Source organism: Melanerpes formicivorus, unplaced genomic scaffold, assembly GCF_026170545.1.
Source record: "Melanerpes formicivorus ecotype bairdi unplaced genomic scaffold, bMelFor1.0.p_v2 SCAF_34, whole genome shotgun sequence".
In the NCBI taxonomy this organism is placed as follows: domain Eukaryota; kingdom Metazoa; phylum Chordata; class Aves; order Piciformes; family Picidae; genus Melanerpes; species Melanerpes formicivorus.
In genome coordinates this window covers 2,795,408-2,812,611 of record NW_027142386.1, presented here as the reverse complement: position 1 = coordinate 2,812,611, position 17,204 = coordinate 2,795,408, and the positions used below count along the sequence as shown (strand labels likewise).

General features: G+C 58.4%; 1 protein-coding gene across 2 annotated transcripts in view; it reads right to left on the bottom strand.

Annotated features, from left to right (window-relative positions):
* Positions 1–2,831: 2,831 nt before the first annotated feature.
* LOC137450180 (protein unc-13 homolog A) overlaps positions 2,832–17,204 on the bottom strand; it is a 37,714-nt gene continuing 23,341 nt past the window's right edge. The window contains exons 26-44 of one of the 2 annotated variants that reach the window (XM_068156444.1): positions 17,030–17,163; positions 16,766–16,851; positions 16,385–16,511; positions 16,206–16,302; positions 15,872–16,015; positions 15,254–15,337; positions 14,892–14,969; positions 14,525–14,613; positions 14,235–14,387; positions 13,962–14,085; positions 10,748–10,786; positions 9,703–9,732; positions 8,451–8,507; positions 8,185–8,265; positions 7,947–8,094; positions 6,855–6,911; positions 5,264–5,356; positions 5,027–5,186; positions 2,832–4,680 (exon numbers count right to left, since the gene is read on the bottom strand). In XM_068156444.1, coding sequence (XP_068012545.1) covers positions 4,392–4,680; positions 5,027–5,186; positions 5,264–5,356; positions 6,855–6,911; positions 7,947–8,094; positions 8,185–8,265; positions 8,451–8,507; positions 9,703–9,732; positions 10,748–10,786; positions 13,962–14,085; positions 14,235–14,387; positions 14,525–14,613; positions 14,892–14,969; positions 15,254–15,337; positions 15,872–16,015; positions 16,206–16,302; positions 16,385–16,511; positions 16,766–16,851; positions 17,030–17,163 — 2,070 coding nt within the window. In that variant the 3' untranslated portion in view covers positions 2,832–4,391. The remainder of the gene's footprint in view (positions 4,681–5,026; positions 5,187–5,263; positions 5,357–6,854; positions 6,912–7,946; positions 8,095–8,184; positions 8,266–8,450; positions 8,508–9,702; positions 9,733–10,747; positions 10,787–13,961; positions 14,086–14,234; positions 14,388–14,524; positions 14,614–14,891; positions 14,970–15,253; positions 15,338–15,871; positions 16,016–16,205; positions 16,303–16,384; positions 16,512–16,765; positions 16,852–17,029; positions 17,164–17,204) is intronic. The other variant, XM_068156443.1, reaches the window with a different exon arrangement.

The following is a 17,204-nucleotide window of genomic DNA, read 5'->3' as shown; positions in this document are numbered from 1 at the left end:
TGACTCAAGTGTAGAATAGAATAGAATGGAATGGAATGGAATAGAATAAAATGGAATAGAATAGAATAGAATAGAATAGAATAGAATAGAATAGAATAGAATAGAATAGAATAGAATAGCACCTTCAAGATCATCAAGTCCAACCTATCATCCAACACCACCTAAACAACTAAACCACGGCACCAAGCACCCTATCAAGTCTCCTCCTGCACACCTCCAGTGATGGTGACTCCACCACCTCCCCAGGCAGCCCATTCCAATGGGCAATCTCTCTCTCTCTGTAGAATTTCTTCCTAACCTCCAGCCTAAACCTCCCCTGGCACAGCTTGAGACTGTGTCCTCTTGTTCTGGTGCTGCTTGCCTGGGAGAAGAGACCAACCTCTCCCTGTCTACAACCTCCCAGCACTTGGCCTTATCAAACCTCGTACAGCTGACCCTGGACCATTGATCCTGCGCAGCCGGACCGGTTCCTTCGCGATCAGCTCACTGCTGCCGCTCCGTGGCCATACCGAGGTCCTGCAGCTGCCAGCCGCGCAGCAGCGCCGCCGTTCCGGTGCCGCTCGCCGCAGTATGCTGTGAGGGTGCTGCTGCCACGCTCCTTGCTGCCTCCCTGTATTAACTGCCGCTGCCATCTGACCTGCACGGTACCAGCGGGCACGCCGTGGGCAAAGCGCTGAGCTGCAAAGAGTGGGGGGGAACGGGATGGGGGGGAAGCTGAGGAGTCAGCGGGCGGAACGGAGCCGGAGCCGGTCTGAAGCCCCACCCCAGTGAGCCCCGGTGCCTTCTCTGGCTGCCCACTTGCCCTCCTGGCTGTCGTGGGTTTTGGCTCCCTTGGTGTTCCACTCTTGCCCAGCTCCTCCACTCTGCTCGTTTGTCCTTTTTCTTCCTCTCTTTGTTCTTCTCCCGTGTCAGGCTCCTTCTTCTAATCTTTTAATTCCTGCTGACATTTGTTGTACCCCTGTTGCTTTTCAAACTTTATTTCTAACTCTTCATCTCCAATTCTTAAATGATTCCATTTCTCAATTATTCCACCCATTTCTCATAGTCCTGTGCTTTTCACATTTCCTTCCTACATCCCCCCCTCTATGAAGCTCTTGTCTGGTTAGGCCACACCTTGGGTCCTGTGTCCAGTTCTGGGCCCCTCAGTTTAGGAAGGAGGTTGACTTGCTGGAGCATGTCCAGAGAAGGGCAAGAAAGCTGGGGAGGGGCTTGGAACACAGCCCTGTGAGGAGAGACTGAGGGAGCTGGGGTTGCTTAGCCTGGAGGAGGCTCAGGGGAGACCTTCTTGCTCTCTCCAACTACCTGAAGGGAGGTTGTAGACAGGCAGAGCTTAGTCTCTTCTCCCAGGCAAGCAGCACCAGAGGACACAGTCTCAAGCTGTGCCAGGGGAAGTTTAGGCTCAAGGTGGGGAGAAAGCTCTTCACTGAGAGAGTTGTTAGCCATTGGAATGTGCTGCCCAGGGAGGTGGTGGAGTCCCCATCCCTGGAGGTGTTCAAGAGGGGCTTGGATGTGGCCCTTGGAGCCATGGTTTAGTCATGAGGTCTGTGGTGCCAGGTTGGACTTGATGATCTTTGAGGTCTCTTCCAGCGTTGGTGACTCTGTAAAAGGGTCCAGCCCAGCCGGTGGGCACAGGAAGCCAGGGATTTCATCCCATAGTGCCCTGCTCCCCTGTAAGACATCAGCGAGGGGCACTATGCTTTCTCTGTCTTCCCTCACCACTACTTGGTAATGGGGTGAGCTGCCTCTCTTGGGCCTGGCTATGCCCAAGGCCAGGGGGGGGAGGGGGGTGGAAGAAAGAGCCCTGGGGATTTTGGTTGTACCCTCAGGTGGGGGTGGGATGCTTTGCAGTCCGTTTGTCTGAGTCATAGTATCAGTCAGGGTTGGAAGGGACCACAAGGATCATCCAGTTCCAACCCCCTGCCATGGGCAGGGACACCCCACACTAGATCAGCCTGGCCAGAGCCTCATCCAGCCTGGGCTTAAACACCTCATGCAATTTCGTGAAGCGTTCCATACTTTTCTGGAGTGGAGAAGATGCCCCTGGGGTGGTGGGGCGGGGAGGCAGGAGATGGACCTTTGGTGCTGTGGTCCTCACTTCATGGCACCACCACTGCCCCACCTGCATCTCCCTTGCCTGCTCCTGGAGATTAAGGTTTGTGGTGGGAGCCCTCCAGCCATGGGGAAAGCCCTGGTGAGCTCTGCTGAGGGTGCCCATGGGGGGAGCAGGATGTGGCCATGGGGGGTCCTCCATGGAGGGAGCAGGACAGGGCCTTGGAGATCCCTATGGAGGGAGCAGGACATTCACAGTCTCAAGCTGCGCCAGGGGAGGTTCAGACTCGAGGTGAGGAGGAAGTTCTTCACCGAGCGAGTCATTCGGCATTGGAATGGGTTGCCCAGGGAGGTGGTTGAGTCATCGACCCTGGAGGCGTTCAAGGGGAGATTGGACGTGGCACTTGGTGCCATGGTCTAGGCATGGGGTCTGTGTTGATAGGTTGGACTCGATGATCCCCGAGGTCCTTTCCAACCTAAGTGATACTGTGATACTGTGATACCTCCAGGGACAGCGCCCCAACCACCTCCCTGGACAACCCATTCCAGGGCTTCACCACTCTCATGGGGAAGAACTTCCTCCTCACCTCCAGCCTGAATCTCCCCACCTCCAGCTTCATTCCATTCCCCCTAGCCCTATCACTGCCTGAGATCCTGAGCAGTCCCTCCCCAGCCCTCCTGCAGGCTTTTTCTCCTGCCGGCGGTGGGGAGGATGGGCAGCGGGAAGGCGGAGCCCCTTGGCGCCGCCCGACCTCCCAGCCTCCCACGGCTGCAGCGGGGGGTGAAGGGTGTGCTTTTTTTTAATGTCAGTTATAATAAAATATTTTTACAGAGCCCAAAAATTCCAAAATAGTGCAAAACATCTCACTGTCATGCATCCGTGGTAGCTGCCGCCGGCGGTGCCGCACGCAGGGCGGTACAGACACGCAGGCATCGGTGACACGCGCTACAGGAGCAGAATTGGTCAGTTCAATCACATGCCAAACGGGACAGTCTGGGGGAGGGGTTTGGGGGGGGGGTGGGGGGGCACAGGGCCAGGGCACGCCATGGCTGAGGGGGTGTGGGGCTGAGCCCCAGCCTGGCCGTACAGGAGCAGCGGTTAGAAAAGAGGTGTAAACATTGAACGGAAAGAAGAGAGGAAGTTAAACCTTTTGGTCCAAGGCAAACCCTATAGAAAAAAAGGACCGTGGGGGCCTAATTGGGGTACCCTGTTTTGGGGTGGGGAGGGGAATGGAGGATCTGGATTGACTTGCAGTGTCGACAGGACTCTGTCTTCCCCCAAAACTAAGGGCGAGCTGGCCAGCTGGGGCGGCCATCACGGGCGCAATGCATCCTGGCCTCTCAGACACTCGCACGAGACACACACCACTGATCACACACAAATGGTGGTTAATGAGGAACTGGGGGAAAGGAGGGTGTCCTCCGGGCTGGGAGTGGGAAGGGTCTTGTTTGCACCAAGGAGTTCTCACAGGTGGTGCTGCACTGCATAAGGATGGCCAGAGCAAAGAGAGACGAGGCGCTCTGCTCCAGTGCTGCCAGCCCTCAACCCCAAGCCCTGGCACCCTGTGGGCAGCAGTGGGGAGGCCCACGATGGCAGCAAGGAGGGAAGACAGGATATGGGCCAGGGCCTGCTCTCTGCCACTCCTGGCCCCAGTGATGCCGCTGCCAGCCAGGGAAGGGCCCCCGTGCAGGGCATGCAGGGTCTGCACCCGCTGAACCAACAGCCCTAATAGCCCTTCTGGGTGCAGAACACAGCTGTCCAGGTGCCCTGTGTATGTACAACTATTTACATATCTACAGGGTGCTCAGAGGGTGGGTACCTCCCTGTCCCTTCAGGCGCCCAACAATGCTCAAGGGATGGGGACAAGAGGCAATCATGCTGTGCCAGCCACTCACCAACACCCCTGGGCAGGATGAGATACACACACACAAACACATACACACCAGGCATCTCCCTTTGTTGCTTGATGAGGTTTGGCACTAGATAGGACATGTAGGGTCAGGGATGGGCCATTGAGGTTCCTCCATCTGGGAAGGGGCAGATCTATCCCATCGCCCAACCTGGAGTCCAGCTCTTCCCTGCAGCCCCCACCAGACCCAGCATCTTCCCATCAGGGTGGGATGGGAGAAGGGCTGTGCTCTGCACTGTCACCCAGCCAATATGGTCAAGGGAGGGATGAAGAGGGGGCTCTGTCACTGCAGCCACATTCCTCTCTCACCCACACCAGCGCCAGGAAGGAGACTCCCCTTGTGGCCACTCTTATGGCTTATACATGGCTGAAGGATGCTGTAGGAAAGGGGGTCAGGAGTGGGGAGAAGAGAGCTGGGGGGGTGGAAGGTGTTTAACTGCTGCCCTCCTCAGCTGAGCGTGTGTCTGACTTGAGCTTGACGAACTCCTTGGCCACCTCATCGTTGTTGCGCTGGGAGAGGATGCGGAGCACGGTGAGGCCGGTGTCGTCCATGTGGATGCGCCGGCCCAGGGGCAGCCAGCAGGCGCAGCCAGGTCGCTGCAGGATGTCGCGGAGCTGCAGGACAGCCATGCCCACCGTCCGGTCCTCCCGGGCGAAGCAGTAATCCTTCACACACACCTGCAGCTCGTAGCACTCGGGGCCCGTCTCCGTCCCCAGTGTGCTGCAGGGTCAAGGCACAGGCAGCGTTGGTAAAGGGATCCCACTCTCAGGCCTCCCAGTCACAGTATCACAGTGTCACAGTATAACTTAGGTTGGAAAGGACCTCGAGGATTGTGCCCCTCCTGCCGCCCTCCCCCCCACCCCCCAGCCCCTAAAAAAGTTGTGGGGTTTATTGTTTTGGGTTTTTTTTGTTTCCCCAGTCCTTGCTTTCACCCATGAGGAAACATCTCAAACATCTCCAGGGGAGCAGTAATCTCAGTGGCAGATCCCAGGAGGAAGGCATCCCCACAACACGGGGACGCGTCTCCAGCATGCCCCCACATCCCCAGCCCCACAGTGCCACTCACAACTGGAAGCTCTCGTTGTACTTGGGAGCCCAGCTGTTGTTCTTGGATTTGGTGGCAAATTTCCTCTTCTTGTCACTGAGGTGGGGCCCAATGATGTTGACCTCAATGAAGGGCCGGAAAATGCCTGATGTCTGCCACTTGAGGTCATTTGCAGCCACCACTGCAAGGAGGGGACATGTGAGGCTTACAGGGCACTGCCACCTGCCAGACCCTGGCATCCCACCCAGCAGAACCCACCTTTGACAGTGACTTTGTGTTCACCAGTGCCAGGGTGGGTGAGGAGCTCAACGTGGATAGACACCTCCCCAACAGGGTCATCCACACCAGAGCCTGCATGGCAAAGGGCAGAGACATGAGTGCTTGTTCCCTCTGTGATCCTGATGTCCCCCACCCACCACCAACCCCACTGGAGGAGGCAGGTCACCCACCACAGGGCAGGAGGAGGTGAGCAGCAGGATTTGGCCTCTGCCAAAGAATTCTGGGGACAGTAGCATATTGCAGCAACTGTCAAGGATGGCTGGGGCTGGGACTAGGCTGGGCTGTGTGGCACGGAAGGGTATCTGCTGCACCAGATGGCTCCTTGTCATCCCACCCCCCATCAGCAGGGCCCAGTGTGTCCCACTTAACCAGGCAGGGGCTGAGGTCCCTGAGTAGGGCAGAGGGCAGTGGCCCAGGTATCACTACTGTGGGCACAGGAGGCAGGGTGGGGGCAGCACTGCTAGTGCTCCATGCACAGCTATGAGCGTGGGCCCAGCACTGGGCAGGAGAGACTCAGTCTGGCCCTTGTACCACATGGTGACCATAGCCCTGCTAGGGGCTCAGGGCTGACTGTCCCCTCTTGTCAACCCTTCAGTTCAGGGACTACATCAAGCCCTGGGGTTCCCAAGCTTGGGGAACTCAGGTGACCTGCAACCAACAGCCCAGCCCACCCTCTCTCTCCCAAGAGCTGCATGCACCCATGGGTGAAGGAGGGAGTACAAGGCAGAGGGACAGGCTCCATGGGTCAGACAGGGCCAACACAATCGAACTGAGCTCAGCAGAAAGCTCCCAGGGTGGATATAAGTGCAAAGAGGCCATAGCCCCATGTGTCACTGCATCTCTCACCCAGTACAAGGGTGTCAGGCTGGGGGGAAGGCAGAGGATGGCAAACTCTCCTCCATCCACCTCCATCCTCTGCCCCACCCTTGGTGCCCCATCCCCTCAGGCGCCCACCACACAGGCAGTGCAGCATGCTGAGCCAAAATGGAGGTGATGGTGGGCAAGGGGGGTGTCTAGGTACAGGAGGCCAAGCATGGGGTGCAGTCCCAGCCCCTCTGGCAAGGTGCAATGGAGGCCAAGCGGGGCCCATGGAGCTGGACTCATTCCTGATGCAGGCGGACAGAGCTCGCCAGGGCAAGGCTGGCGATGGTCCTCCCGGCAGCAAGGTGGACGGGAGGGGGCCACAGTCACGGCCTCCCCTGGAGTCACATGGCCCAAGGGAACAGCTGCCCAGTTTGCAGGGAGCTTGTGGCAGGTGCCCACCCCAGGCAGGAACACAGGGGACAATGCAGGGTGCCCAGAGCTTGCAGATGGAGATGGGCACCCAAACCCCATGGGGCACAGCCCTCCTCCCTGGTCTCCAAAGGGTGTTCAATATGGCTGAGCACAGTTCCTCCAAAGTGGCTCTGAGAGTACATCTGTGGGCTCCAGATCAGCCCAAGCTAGGGGTCCCCAAGGACAGAGGTGCTAGGAGGGGGCTCCTGGCCACCCCAGCCCGCAGTGCTAGAACTGTTCCTAGCCCAGGCTGGCAGCAGCAGGCAGGCGCAGGGCGGGTGAGCGGCACACGTACCCTTCTCAGGATAAATCTCTTCACTAAGGGTAAACCTAATGCCTTTCCCACCATGAACTAGTGGGAAGGAGAAAGAGACAGAGACATGGCACAGAGGAGACAGAGAGGAGGAAGGAGACAAAGTGCATGAGGGACAGGAAAAGTGAAAGAGGAGGAGAAAAGAGAGAGAGAGAGAGAGAGATCAGATCTTGCAGACAGATGGACAGCCGAGTATCCAGACAACACTGCAGCGACACAGGAATGCTGGGTGCCACCCAGCTCCTAGCCCAGGGGGTTCTGGGGCCAGATTGCACCCAGGAATGCTGGCACCCACCAGACTCAACCCCACACCTTCCACATAGCTGGCACAGACAGGACAGATGCCCCTTGTAGGAGACGCACAGACAGCAAATGCACGTCCCACTCCGCAAGGACACAAACAAGCTTGGCTGGGGTACTATGCCCATGGCTGCCACAGACTATCTCTGTCCCCTGCTTGGGTGGCCAAGAGACAAAAGAAAAGGTGGATCCAAAATCATGGAGTATGTGGGGCACCCAGCATGCCCAGGACAAACATCAGATGCCCAGCACAGCATCCAGATCCAGCCAATCCTGCAAGGGGTCTGAGCCCTGGCCAGGCTGGCACCACTCAGCCAAGACTGGCAGCTCCAAAGCAGCACTGGACCAGAGTGTGCTGGGTGACAGGAGCCATCCAGCGTGGCCAGAGGGTGGCCAGAGGGTGACCAGAGGGTGTCCAAAGGGTGTGGCCAGAGGGTGGCCAGAGGGTGGCCAGGGGGTGTGGCCAGAGGGCCAGAGGGTGTGGCCAGGGGGTGACCTTCTCTCCCAACCACAGGCCTCATTTCTGTCCCAGCCCAGCAGAGGAAACATATTCTTCTTGTTAGTGGGGGATTTGGGGGTGCCAGGCTGCCTGCAGGCACCCAAGGACCCTCTTCAGCTGTAAACCATGGAAGCAAAAAGCCCTTCCATCCCCACTCATCCCTCCCACCCCTTTATGAGTTTGGCTGGGACCCCTAACCCCACTGAGGCAGAGGCAGGGTGTGATCCTGCCCATGGGACAGCTCGAGGGGGGGCAGTGAGGGCAGAGTATCCTACCCTGTGAAGCCTGGGTCTGCACAAAGGTCTTGATGAGGAGGTCAGTGGCCTGAGTGTAGAGGGACAGGGCATAGCGCAACGACTGCAGGTCAGGGCTCTTCTCCAGGAACGTCTTCTTCAGCCCCACACCGCCAGCATGGAAGTATTGCTGCAGGAGGCAGACAGCCACAGGGCTCTCACCTTCTCTGCTGGAGCCTCCTCAGTGCACCACCAGGTCTGTGCCTCAGAGTGCCCTTACCTTGATGGTGTCCAGCGCCAGCTCCACCACTGCGCACTGCTTTGGGGTCAGGCTCTTGGCTTCCTCTCGCACCATGTGGTCCTACAGGGTGCAAATCCTGCTCAGCATGGCACCAGGGCACCGCTCCCCTCGCCCCAGCCATGCCAGCAAACAGGAACCTGGTGGTGTCCTTGCAACAGTGCCCCTGCCAACTCACAAAGCTAGCACAGACTGGGGTTCAGACCAGCTGCCCCCCCCCAGCCTTAGCCCAGCTGCATAGCCCTCACCTTCAGCTTTGAGAGCTGCCCCAGCTCCTTGGCTGCGTTGAAAATCATCTGTGTGCCCTGCAGAGAACAAAGAGAGAGGAGTGCTCCTGGTGAGCAGCTGGGATGGGGGATGCCATGGCCAGGCTGGGCACGTGGTGCCAGGAGCTTGCTGCAGCTCCAGGATCTCCCCTGGCTGCCCAGGTTGCAGGGGGCTGGAGGGGTGCTCCTCAGAGAGCCGCAAGGGCCACCAGCCGTGCCGAGTAGGGTTATGTAGGTGCAGGGCTGGCAGCTCCCATCCCAGCCCCAGAATTCTCAGCATAGGTGTGTGGCTGGGGGCTTGGGGACCCCAGGGCAGAACATCACCCTGGCATCAGGAAACTCACACCCTGCTCAGCACAGGCAGCTTGGCTCCAAGGTGCGATCCTGCTCCATGTAGTGCCCAAGCAGCCACTTCCACATCCAACAGAGCCCAGCATGGCACATCACTGCCACTGCATTGGGTCATACCAGGACAGGGGAGCAGAGAGAGAGCGCAGGGGGACAGCAGGCACAACTGGATGTGGTGTGGTTGCCCTGTAACCCATGACACTGGCAGCCAAACCAAACACTCCCCTGCCACCCAGACCTTTGCCCACTTCCAGCCTCAGCCACAGGGACTCGTGGCCCCATTGCACCTCAGACACCACCACAGATGAGAGGCTCTGGCTGCCTTCACCTGCCCTGTTGCTTTGCCACCCCCATGGCCAGGGGCCATGATGACATTCCATGGTGCCCACCAGAACAGCTCCTGAGGATGCAGCCCCATGGCACAGGCAGATCCTGCTCATCTCCCTGGCCTGGCACCCACTTACCACCGCTGAGCTCCTCTTCTCCAGCCCTAGAGCATGCAGCATGCAACTGGGTAAACTGGGCTCTGGTGGGCAGTTCCTACCTCCTTCCCCTTCCTGGCACCATTAGCTCCAGTCCTTCCCAAATAATGAGAAACTGAGACACCTGTCCCACTAAACACTTCCTTCTGCAGGGATCTGCTCCCCTGTGCCCTCATTTTGTTACCCCACATTATCCCTTTGTATCATCCAATCTTCCCCCATCCCAAGTTCTGTCCCATTAAAGGACAAGCTGGGAGCTGGGGACACTGGTGTCACCCAAAGAGAGCACGGCGGGACACTGGAGTCAGGCAGGATGCCCCCACCCCACAGCACACAGGACAAGGGACCAGGAGACAAGAGGAGGGACCAGAGCCAAGTGGGGAGCAGAAGAGCCATATCCTTACTTCAGTGTGACTGGGTAGCTTCACCCTGCTCTGGAAGAGAACAGCAAGGGACAATTAATGGTGGTCCCAGCAGCAGCCAGCTGTGGGTCCAGGCCCCCCACATCCCCCAGCTATGTGGGCTTTGGCTGCACCCAGTTCTCTGCTGGTGACACTGGTTCAGCACCAGTGCACCTGCAAAGGCTCAGACCTGGGCACTTGCCAGTGAACATATGCAGAGTGTTCCAAGTCTCTTCCTGAGCTGGGGCAGGCTTGCTCCCCACCTTGTCTGGGGCTGGGAATGTAGAAGGAGGCAGAGGAAAGCAGCTTGCTCAGCATGCTCACAAACTGGGGTAGGACCCAGCACACCTTGTGAGAAGGGGGAGGACCTGGGGAGACACAGGCATTGCCCAGATGCCAGCTTGGCTCTTCCTGTGAGCTAGGTTTTGGGAGCAGGCAGCCTGAAGAGCTGTGCTAGGCCCCCGGCCCAGCAGTGAGCATACCCAGGGGCAGAGCTGCCTGCTTGGACAAAACCCTTTTAGCAAGTTCTGGGGCTCAGCTGAGGGCCCCTAAGCATCAAGAAGAAGCAGGATCAGAGGTTCAGCAGTCCCACGACCCCCAGAGTAGCCTGCACATCCCTCAGCATCCTCAGGTTCACTTCTTCCCGAGTGCCCAGCACTGGGGTAGGTTTGCACCTGGCATCTCTGGTGCTCAGGCACCCTCTCCACATGTTGTGCGAGCCAGACACCTGCAGAGTGCCATGAGGCAGCGTCCCCCTTGCCTGCTGGGGAGGCACAAAGCCCCACAGACCCACCCAGAGGGGCTGAACACGATAGACCTGCTCTCTGCCCCAGGCAACACAGAAACAGGAGACTGAGCCTGTCCTGCAGGCAGGCAGCACGGCCGGACGCCATGGCACACCTCCACATGACAACATGGCACACAGGCAACACATCCAGACAGCATGACAGAGGAAGCACAGACAAGCCTGGACCTCCACAGCAGGTGGGTGTGGGGCCAGGAGAGTGGCCACGGGGCAATGACACACATGGAGCCCACGGCTATTTACCTTCTCTGTCCCCTTGCCATGTTTTCTCAAGAGCGTGCCCTGTAGAAGCAACGTCAGAGGGTGAGCAGTGGAAGGGGGGATGGGACACAAAAGGGGCAGGGCATTGCTGGGCACACTGGGTGGCCACAAGCTGGTGGCAAAGACATCTCTGAGCTCCTGAAGGGCAGCCAGAGCCAGTGGTGGACTGGTCCCTGTTGATCTGCTGGGCTTCTGAGGGACTGCTCCCCAGAGGGGTGCTGGTTCAGTGAGGGACCGGTGTCTGTTGGATGCTGTGCCAGCACTGGAATGCAGTGGCACTGACAGGGAACTGGTCCCCACACTGGGATGCTGGGCTTCCAGGTAGCTGATCCCAGCTGGAATACACAGATGCTGAGCCCATGAGGGACAGGTTCCAGCTGGTCTACAGGAAGGCAGGGGCTGGCTGGCACTGCGTGGGCAGCCTCTGGTGCCTCCACATTCCCCCTCAGCCCCAGCAGATGCTCACAGCAGTGCTGGGCTCAGTGACAACCCCACACTGACTCAGGCCCAGCAGTAGCAAGAAAAACAGAGTAAAACAAGGGGGGTTCCTAACCACCTGTCAGGGTGGGGCTGGGGCACATCCAAAGCAGGAGTGGGTAGCAGGCTGGCAGAGAAGCCTGCAGGAGGGGCTAGCAGCACAGTGAGGGCCAAGTGCAGCAACCAGAAGGGTTTCTTGCCCTGGAGGGAAACTGAGGCACAGGGTGATGGGTGCACAAGAGGACCCTGCACCCCATATTGATGACATGGAGTGAGGTCTGAGGGGACACTCAGCCCCCAGCTGCCCCCAGGGGCTCTCCAAATTCTGCTGTTGAAAACAAGTGCTGGGTGACACAGGAGGGACCATCCTCCCCTCAGGGATAGGCATCCAGCACCCAACCACCTGCACTTGCACCACTGCTTCTGCTGTGAAGGTCTCTGCCAGTCAGAGTTAGGGGGAGCAGGACTGGAGGCAGCCATGGCCCTTTCCTTGCCCCCTAGAGCATAAGCCCATGGCCACAAACTGAGCAGAAGACAAAAGGAGATTGTTCTGTCAAAGCCAGGCAAAGATCCAGCAGCAATGCCAAGAACCCCAGAACCTGAGCCCCCAGGGCCATGCCCAGGCCACAGAAAAAGTCTCACAACTCGTGCCAGCAGCCCGCCCACTGCTGAGCAACTGGGCCAGGGACGCTCATGTACCAGCAGATTGCTCCCTCAGTCCCCACCACAGCCACAGCCAAGGCCTCGAGGGGCAGCTGAGGCTGAAGGGGTGAGGAAGGGCAGCCCTGGCTGCCCGGCACGTGCCGCCCCCCTGCTGGTGTCTCCAGCGGCCTCTCGCAGCCTCGGCACGGAGCGAGATGGCATCGGCCTGGGTCTGGCTGTCTCTGGTCATGTGACACTGCCCCATCGCCGTCCCCTCTCACCCCATCACCAGCCCTTGCACCTCCCCACATCCAGGCACCACAAATCTGCCCAGGTGCTTTCTGCCTCCCAACCCGGGTGGGGCTGTGAGCAGATGCCCGCCAGGAGCCAGCAGGCAGCATGAGAATGGGGAACCACAGAGGTGGACCAAGTTGGGAGCCAAAAGAGGGAGTGGGCAGGGCACAGGCAGCCACACAAGACAGAAACCGTCGAGGCCAGGACCGACACACAGCAGACAGACAGACAGACAGACAAGGAGCTGCCGTACTTACAATCATCTGCCATTGAGAGGCGAGCGGAGCAAGTGGAGAGAACAACCATCACATGAGTGCCCACCTCCTCCTCCAGCCTCCCCAGCCCCAGCTGCCCCACAGCTGGGTACCCAGCCACCCCCCCACCCCTGCCAGCCAGGAGGGGTGGAAGAGACGGGGATGCCCCCATCTGACACGCCACAGCACTCAGCATTATGCCCTGCCACAGCCACCACAGGTCTCCACAGCCCCAAAGTGCCCCCATTCCAACCTGCCCAGTCCTGTCTCTGCCCCAGGGCTGCTCAGCTGCAGAGAGCTGGCAGACCCCATGTGAGGTTTGGCTCTGACACTCAGCCCCATGTCACCAAACCACTCAGCTACCCCTAGGCTGGAGTCCAGACCCACCCTAGGCAGCACAGTCCCCTCCAAGGACTGCCCCTGCTCAGGGCCATCGGTCACCAGACCCACACGTACATGCCACCTCCTCTGCCCCCTGCACAGGGCTCTTTGCCTCCAGAATATGACATAGCAACACATGGCTGGGAAGGGACAGAGAGAGACTGGGATGGAGACTGGGACACAGGGGCACCAGTGTTCCTGCTAGATTTGCTGGGAGCAAGGCTGGCCTGAGCCAGGCTCTGGGTGGAGACGAGGTGCCAGTGAGGTGGCACCAGTAAGGGGTGACAGGTCACCAATGCACTGTCCCTTACAGCCACAGCACGAGGAGCCCCACAGTTCCAGACAGCTGACGCAGAGACCAGTGGCTCCAGGGACTCCAAGAGCCTAAACTCAGCTTTGTGAGAGTGACAAAAGCCACCTAGAGTGACAAGGACAGAGGTGTGGCTGCCTCAGAGCCCTCAGTGCTCCTCTTTCCTGTCTGACTGCAAGAGAATTGCTGTCTCAGGAAGGTTTGGGGTGCATGGCTACATTTGGGGAGGACAGAGGCACAAGGATGCCATACAGAGCCTCAAGGCCTGTAGGCAACCTCTTTCTAAGCAGGGACTTTGCTTTGCTCCACTAGAGCCTGCTGGGCCCATGAGCAAGGAAGAGTCCAGCCCTGCTGGAGGGGGATGCCCCTTGTTCCCTGCATCACCCCCATCCCCATAATGCCAGTCCCTCCTCCCCAGGAAATCCCAGCCCTGCAGCCAGGCTGACATGAAGTGGCTCCCTGCACTCTAAGAGCCTCTTGATTGACCTCCTGGCACAGAGACCCTGGCCACAGCGGGTGCTGGTGAGAATGGCATAGGACATTCCCCCAGCTCAGAAGAAAGGATGGAGAGGAAAGGCCCAGTGCCCCTTTGCAGTGCCAGGAGGTGGCAGGAATGTCTCTTGGCAAAGCCAGCCCAGAGAGTGCTGAGCTGTACTGAGCACCTGGGGCAGGAATGACTTTTCCCTTCTCCATCCCCTCCCTGGTGATGTGCCAGAAGCAGGTTTGGGGAGGCCACTCCTCCAAGCATGCAGTGAGGACACCTTGCCAGCAATGCCCCACACTGGCCCCAGCCAGCCACCCCTGTCCCAGCAGGAGGGTTCCCCTCGCTGTCACTCACCGTCTGGTCGGTGAGCGGGGGCAGGACAATGGTCTTCTCCATCGTGTTCATCACCAGCTTCCAGAGCTCCTTCAGCACCCGCTTCAGCACTGTCTTCTCACAGATCTTGGCAAAGAGTGTCAGGCTGCAGAGAGAGGATGGAGCTGAAAGTCCCAGCACAGCACCACTGATGCCAGCCCTTGCCCAGCTAGCCTGACCCCGCAGGTCCCCTACGCTCCCAGGGTGGGTCAGGGTCACTGAGAAATGTGTGTGTCCTGTTGGCCCAACACTCACTTGCTGTCCAGGAGGTCCATGATGGGCTGCAGGACGTTGTCAGCATCCTGTGCAACGCTGCTGCAGGTGCTGGCAGGGACATTGCCAGTGCCCTTCACCTGGCCCAGGATGTCTCCCATCTGCTTCACGCACTCCTCGATGTGTGGCTGGAAACTGGGGACCACAATGCTCAAGCAGCTCAGCATCTCCCACAGCCATGCCCAGGACCTGCTTGGCTGAGCAGAGCCCCCAGCCAGGCCCCAGCTGCAGTTCCTTGACCCCCAAACCCACATCCTCTCAGCCAGGTGTACCTGGTGGCAAAAATTCGGCTCAGCTCATCCAGGACATTGTTGAGTTTCACCTGCAGTTCCTTGAGGATATCACTGGCTTCTGTGTCCAGCTGGAGGAGGGGAAAATTGGAGAAGCCATCAGGGTCCCTGGTCCAGCCCTGGGGGAATTTCTGCATCCCAAATGGACCCCTGGGCAGGATGAAGCCCATCCATCATCTGACATGGTAGAAGAGCAGGATGCTATGGGGTGGCATAGTGTGATCCCATACAGGGGTGAGGAACCAGGGTCTGCACCCAGTGCTGTGGAGCCAGGGAAGGAACTTCCTCTGGGAAGAAGACACTGATCCAGCTCCTGCACATGGCTCCCTCCTGGACACCTAATACACACCTCCTTCCCACCCATGGCTTCAAACATCTTCTCGAGCTGCACACGGAGCTGCTGGATGTTGTTCATCAGGATGCAGGGCTGAAGGGAAAGGATGGAGAGTGGAGTCAGCACTAACAGAAGTAGCTGGAACAGCTCTCTGCTGCCCCAGGGCCCTCCCACCCTGTACTCCTTCACATGAGAGCAGTCATGGCAGAGAGCCCTGCCTGGCAGCATCTCAGAAACTGCCACTGGAGAGAGATGAGGGCAGAACCTTCATCACGGGGACCAGCCTTGGAGCTAAGGTGAATGGCTGGGGTCACCAGGTGGGAACAATTCTGCCTGGCAGCACCAGGCAGGTGGCAAGCAGAAGGAAGATACATCACCACTTTCTCCTTCTCTTTGGAGCAGTACGAGGCGAAATCCTTGGAGATGATCTCAGCATACTGGAGCAGCACATTGCTGATGGTCTGCAGCCAAATGGTGGCAGCAGCAAAGACACCCAGACAGCAGTAAAGCAGAGAGAGAAGACCATGAGTCCCACAGCAGCAAAACAAGCCAATGCCTGGGTAAGATCTGGGGCTCCTAGACCCTCTGGCCCCACAGATGTGCTAGGAGCCACACAAGCACAGCCACTGGAAGTCAGATCCAGCACACCTAGTCTCAGTAAGCAGCTCCATCACCCTCACAGCTCTGAGAGCATCAGCCATCAATGCTGCACAAAACTCCCACACTGCAATGAGCCAGTGGCATTTAACTGACCTAGATTAATTAACCAATTATCTCATTATTGAGCTAATCTCCTCTGCTATCAAAGCTGGGAGAGCCACAAGGTCTGTGGCATGTTTGCTTGAACATGTTAGAGGTGGTGCAATCTGTGTCCCATGTCACTGCCTACAGCTGGACAGGAGGTGACAGAGAGTGCAGGAGCCCTGGGCCAGTGCTGAGTCAAGAGTCCCAAGGGTGCTGTTGGCCCAGCAGCCCCCACCCTGCTAGCTGCTCACCTTGGCAAACCTTCTCATGTAATGCCCAACAATCTGGGGATCAGGGCACTCGAGTTTCTTGATGATCTCGAAGCTCTGGTTGAGCTGGGAGAAGACATCCACCACCGAGCAAGAGAAGAGTGCATGCTCCGACGTCTGCTGGAACTGCAGGAGCGAGAAGCAGTGTCAGCACGAGGCTGGGTTTAGAATCATAGTATCAACCAGGTTGGAAAAGACCTCAGAGATCACCAAGTCCAACCTATTTTAGCCCTGATGGGCACACCCTGGGCATCAAAGGACAAGCCCCTTGCCCACTCCCCAGCGGCAGTTCCTGTGCCAGCAGTCCTGTGCTTACCCCATCCTTCTTGTCCCGCTCCAGCGCTCCGTGCAGGAAATCCCGGGACACCTCTTCATTCTCATCCAGCCACTGGATAACGAAGGGCTCGAACCAGCTGGAAGAGAGGCCCATCCCCAGTGAGGCCAGCCAGCCCCTGGGGCACAAGCACTTCCCCCCACCCCGAGGGCTGCACTCACGCGGGGTACTCGGGCACGCGGCTCTTGAAGGCAGGCAGCTCGGTGACATACTCGTTGTAGAGCCACTTCACCTTGAAGTGCAGGTTCATGTAGTCTGCGCTCTTGCACAGGCGGTGCTTGTCGTGCTCTGCACAAAGGGGAGTGGGCCCAGGCTTTGCCTCCAGCCCCAGCCCTGCGGGGAAGCTGCTCCAAGGGTAGCTCCCAGGATGCCAAGGAAATGGGGTGAAGATTGAAAAGCTTCTTGGGTGAGATTCATGCCAGGCTTTGTGTTGGTGAGTGAGTGAGTGAAATGGATTTGGCCAGGGAATAGGCAAGGTGAGAGAAGAGTGTGGCTCCTGCCTGGTTCCCCAGACTGGCTTGGGGTGGCACAGGGGCACTCACCCTCCATTGCATACTTCATATCCTGAGCAAAGAGGTTCCACATCACTTCGGCACTGATCTTCCCCACGTTTAGTTCCTGGGGAAACCTAGGGCAAGGGGAAAGTGGAGGGTGGACCAGTCCTCCACTTGGAAACAGATCCCACACACCTCTCCCCTGCCTCAGTTTCCCCATCTGGAGGTTACAACTCACTAAAGCCACTACAGCCACTGTGTGGGTATCCCCCTGGGTGCAAAGCAGGGTCCCCTCTCCCAGCACCTACTCACTGGTTCAGGCAGGGTGTGTAGGAGTTCTTGTCCTCCTCAATAATGGAGACTATGAGGGTGATGAGCTTAGACCAGAAGTCCAGGTTTTTGATGCTGGGGCCTTGCTCCTCTGGGGGCACCTCAGCTTTCTTAGTCTGGAGTGATGGGGAAACAGCAGAGGCTCTGGTTAGCGCAC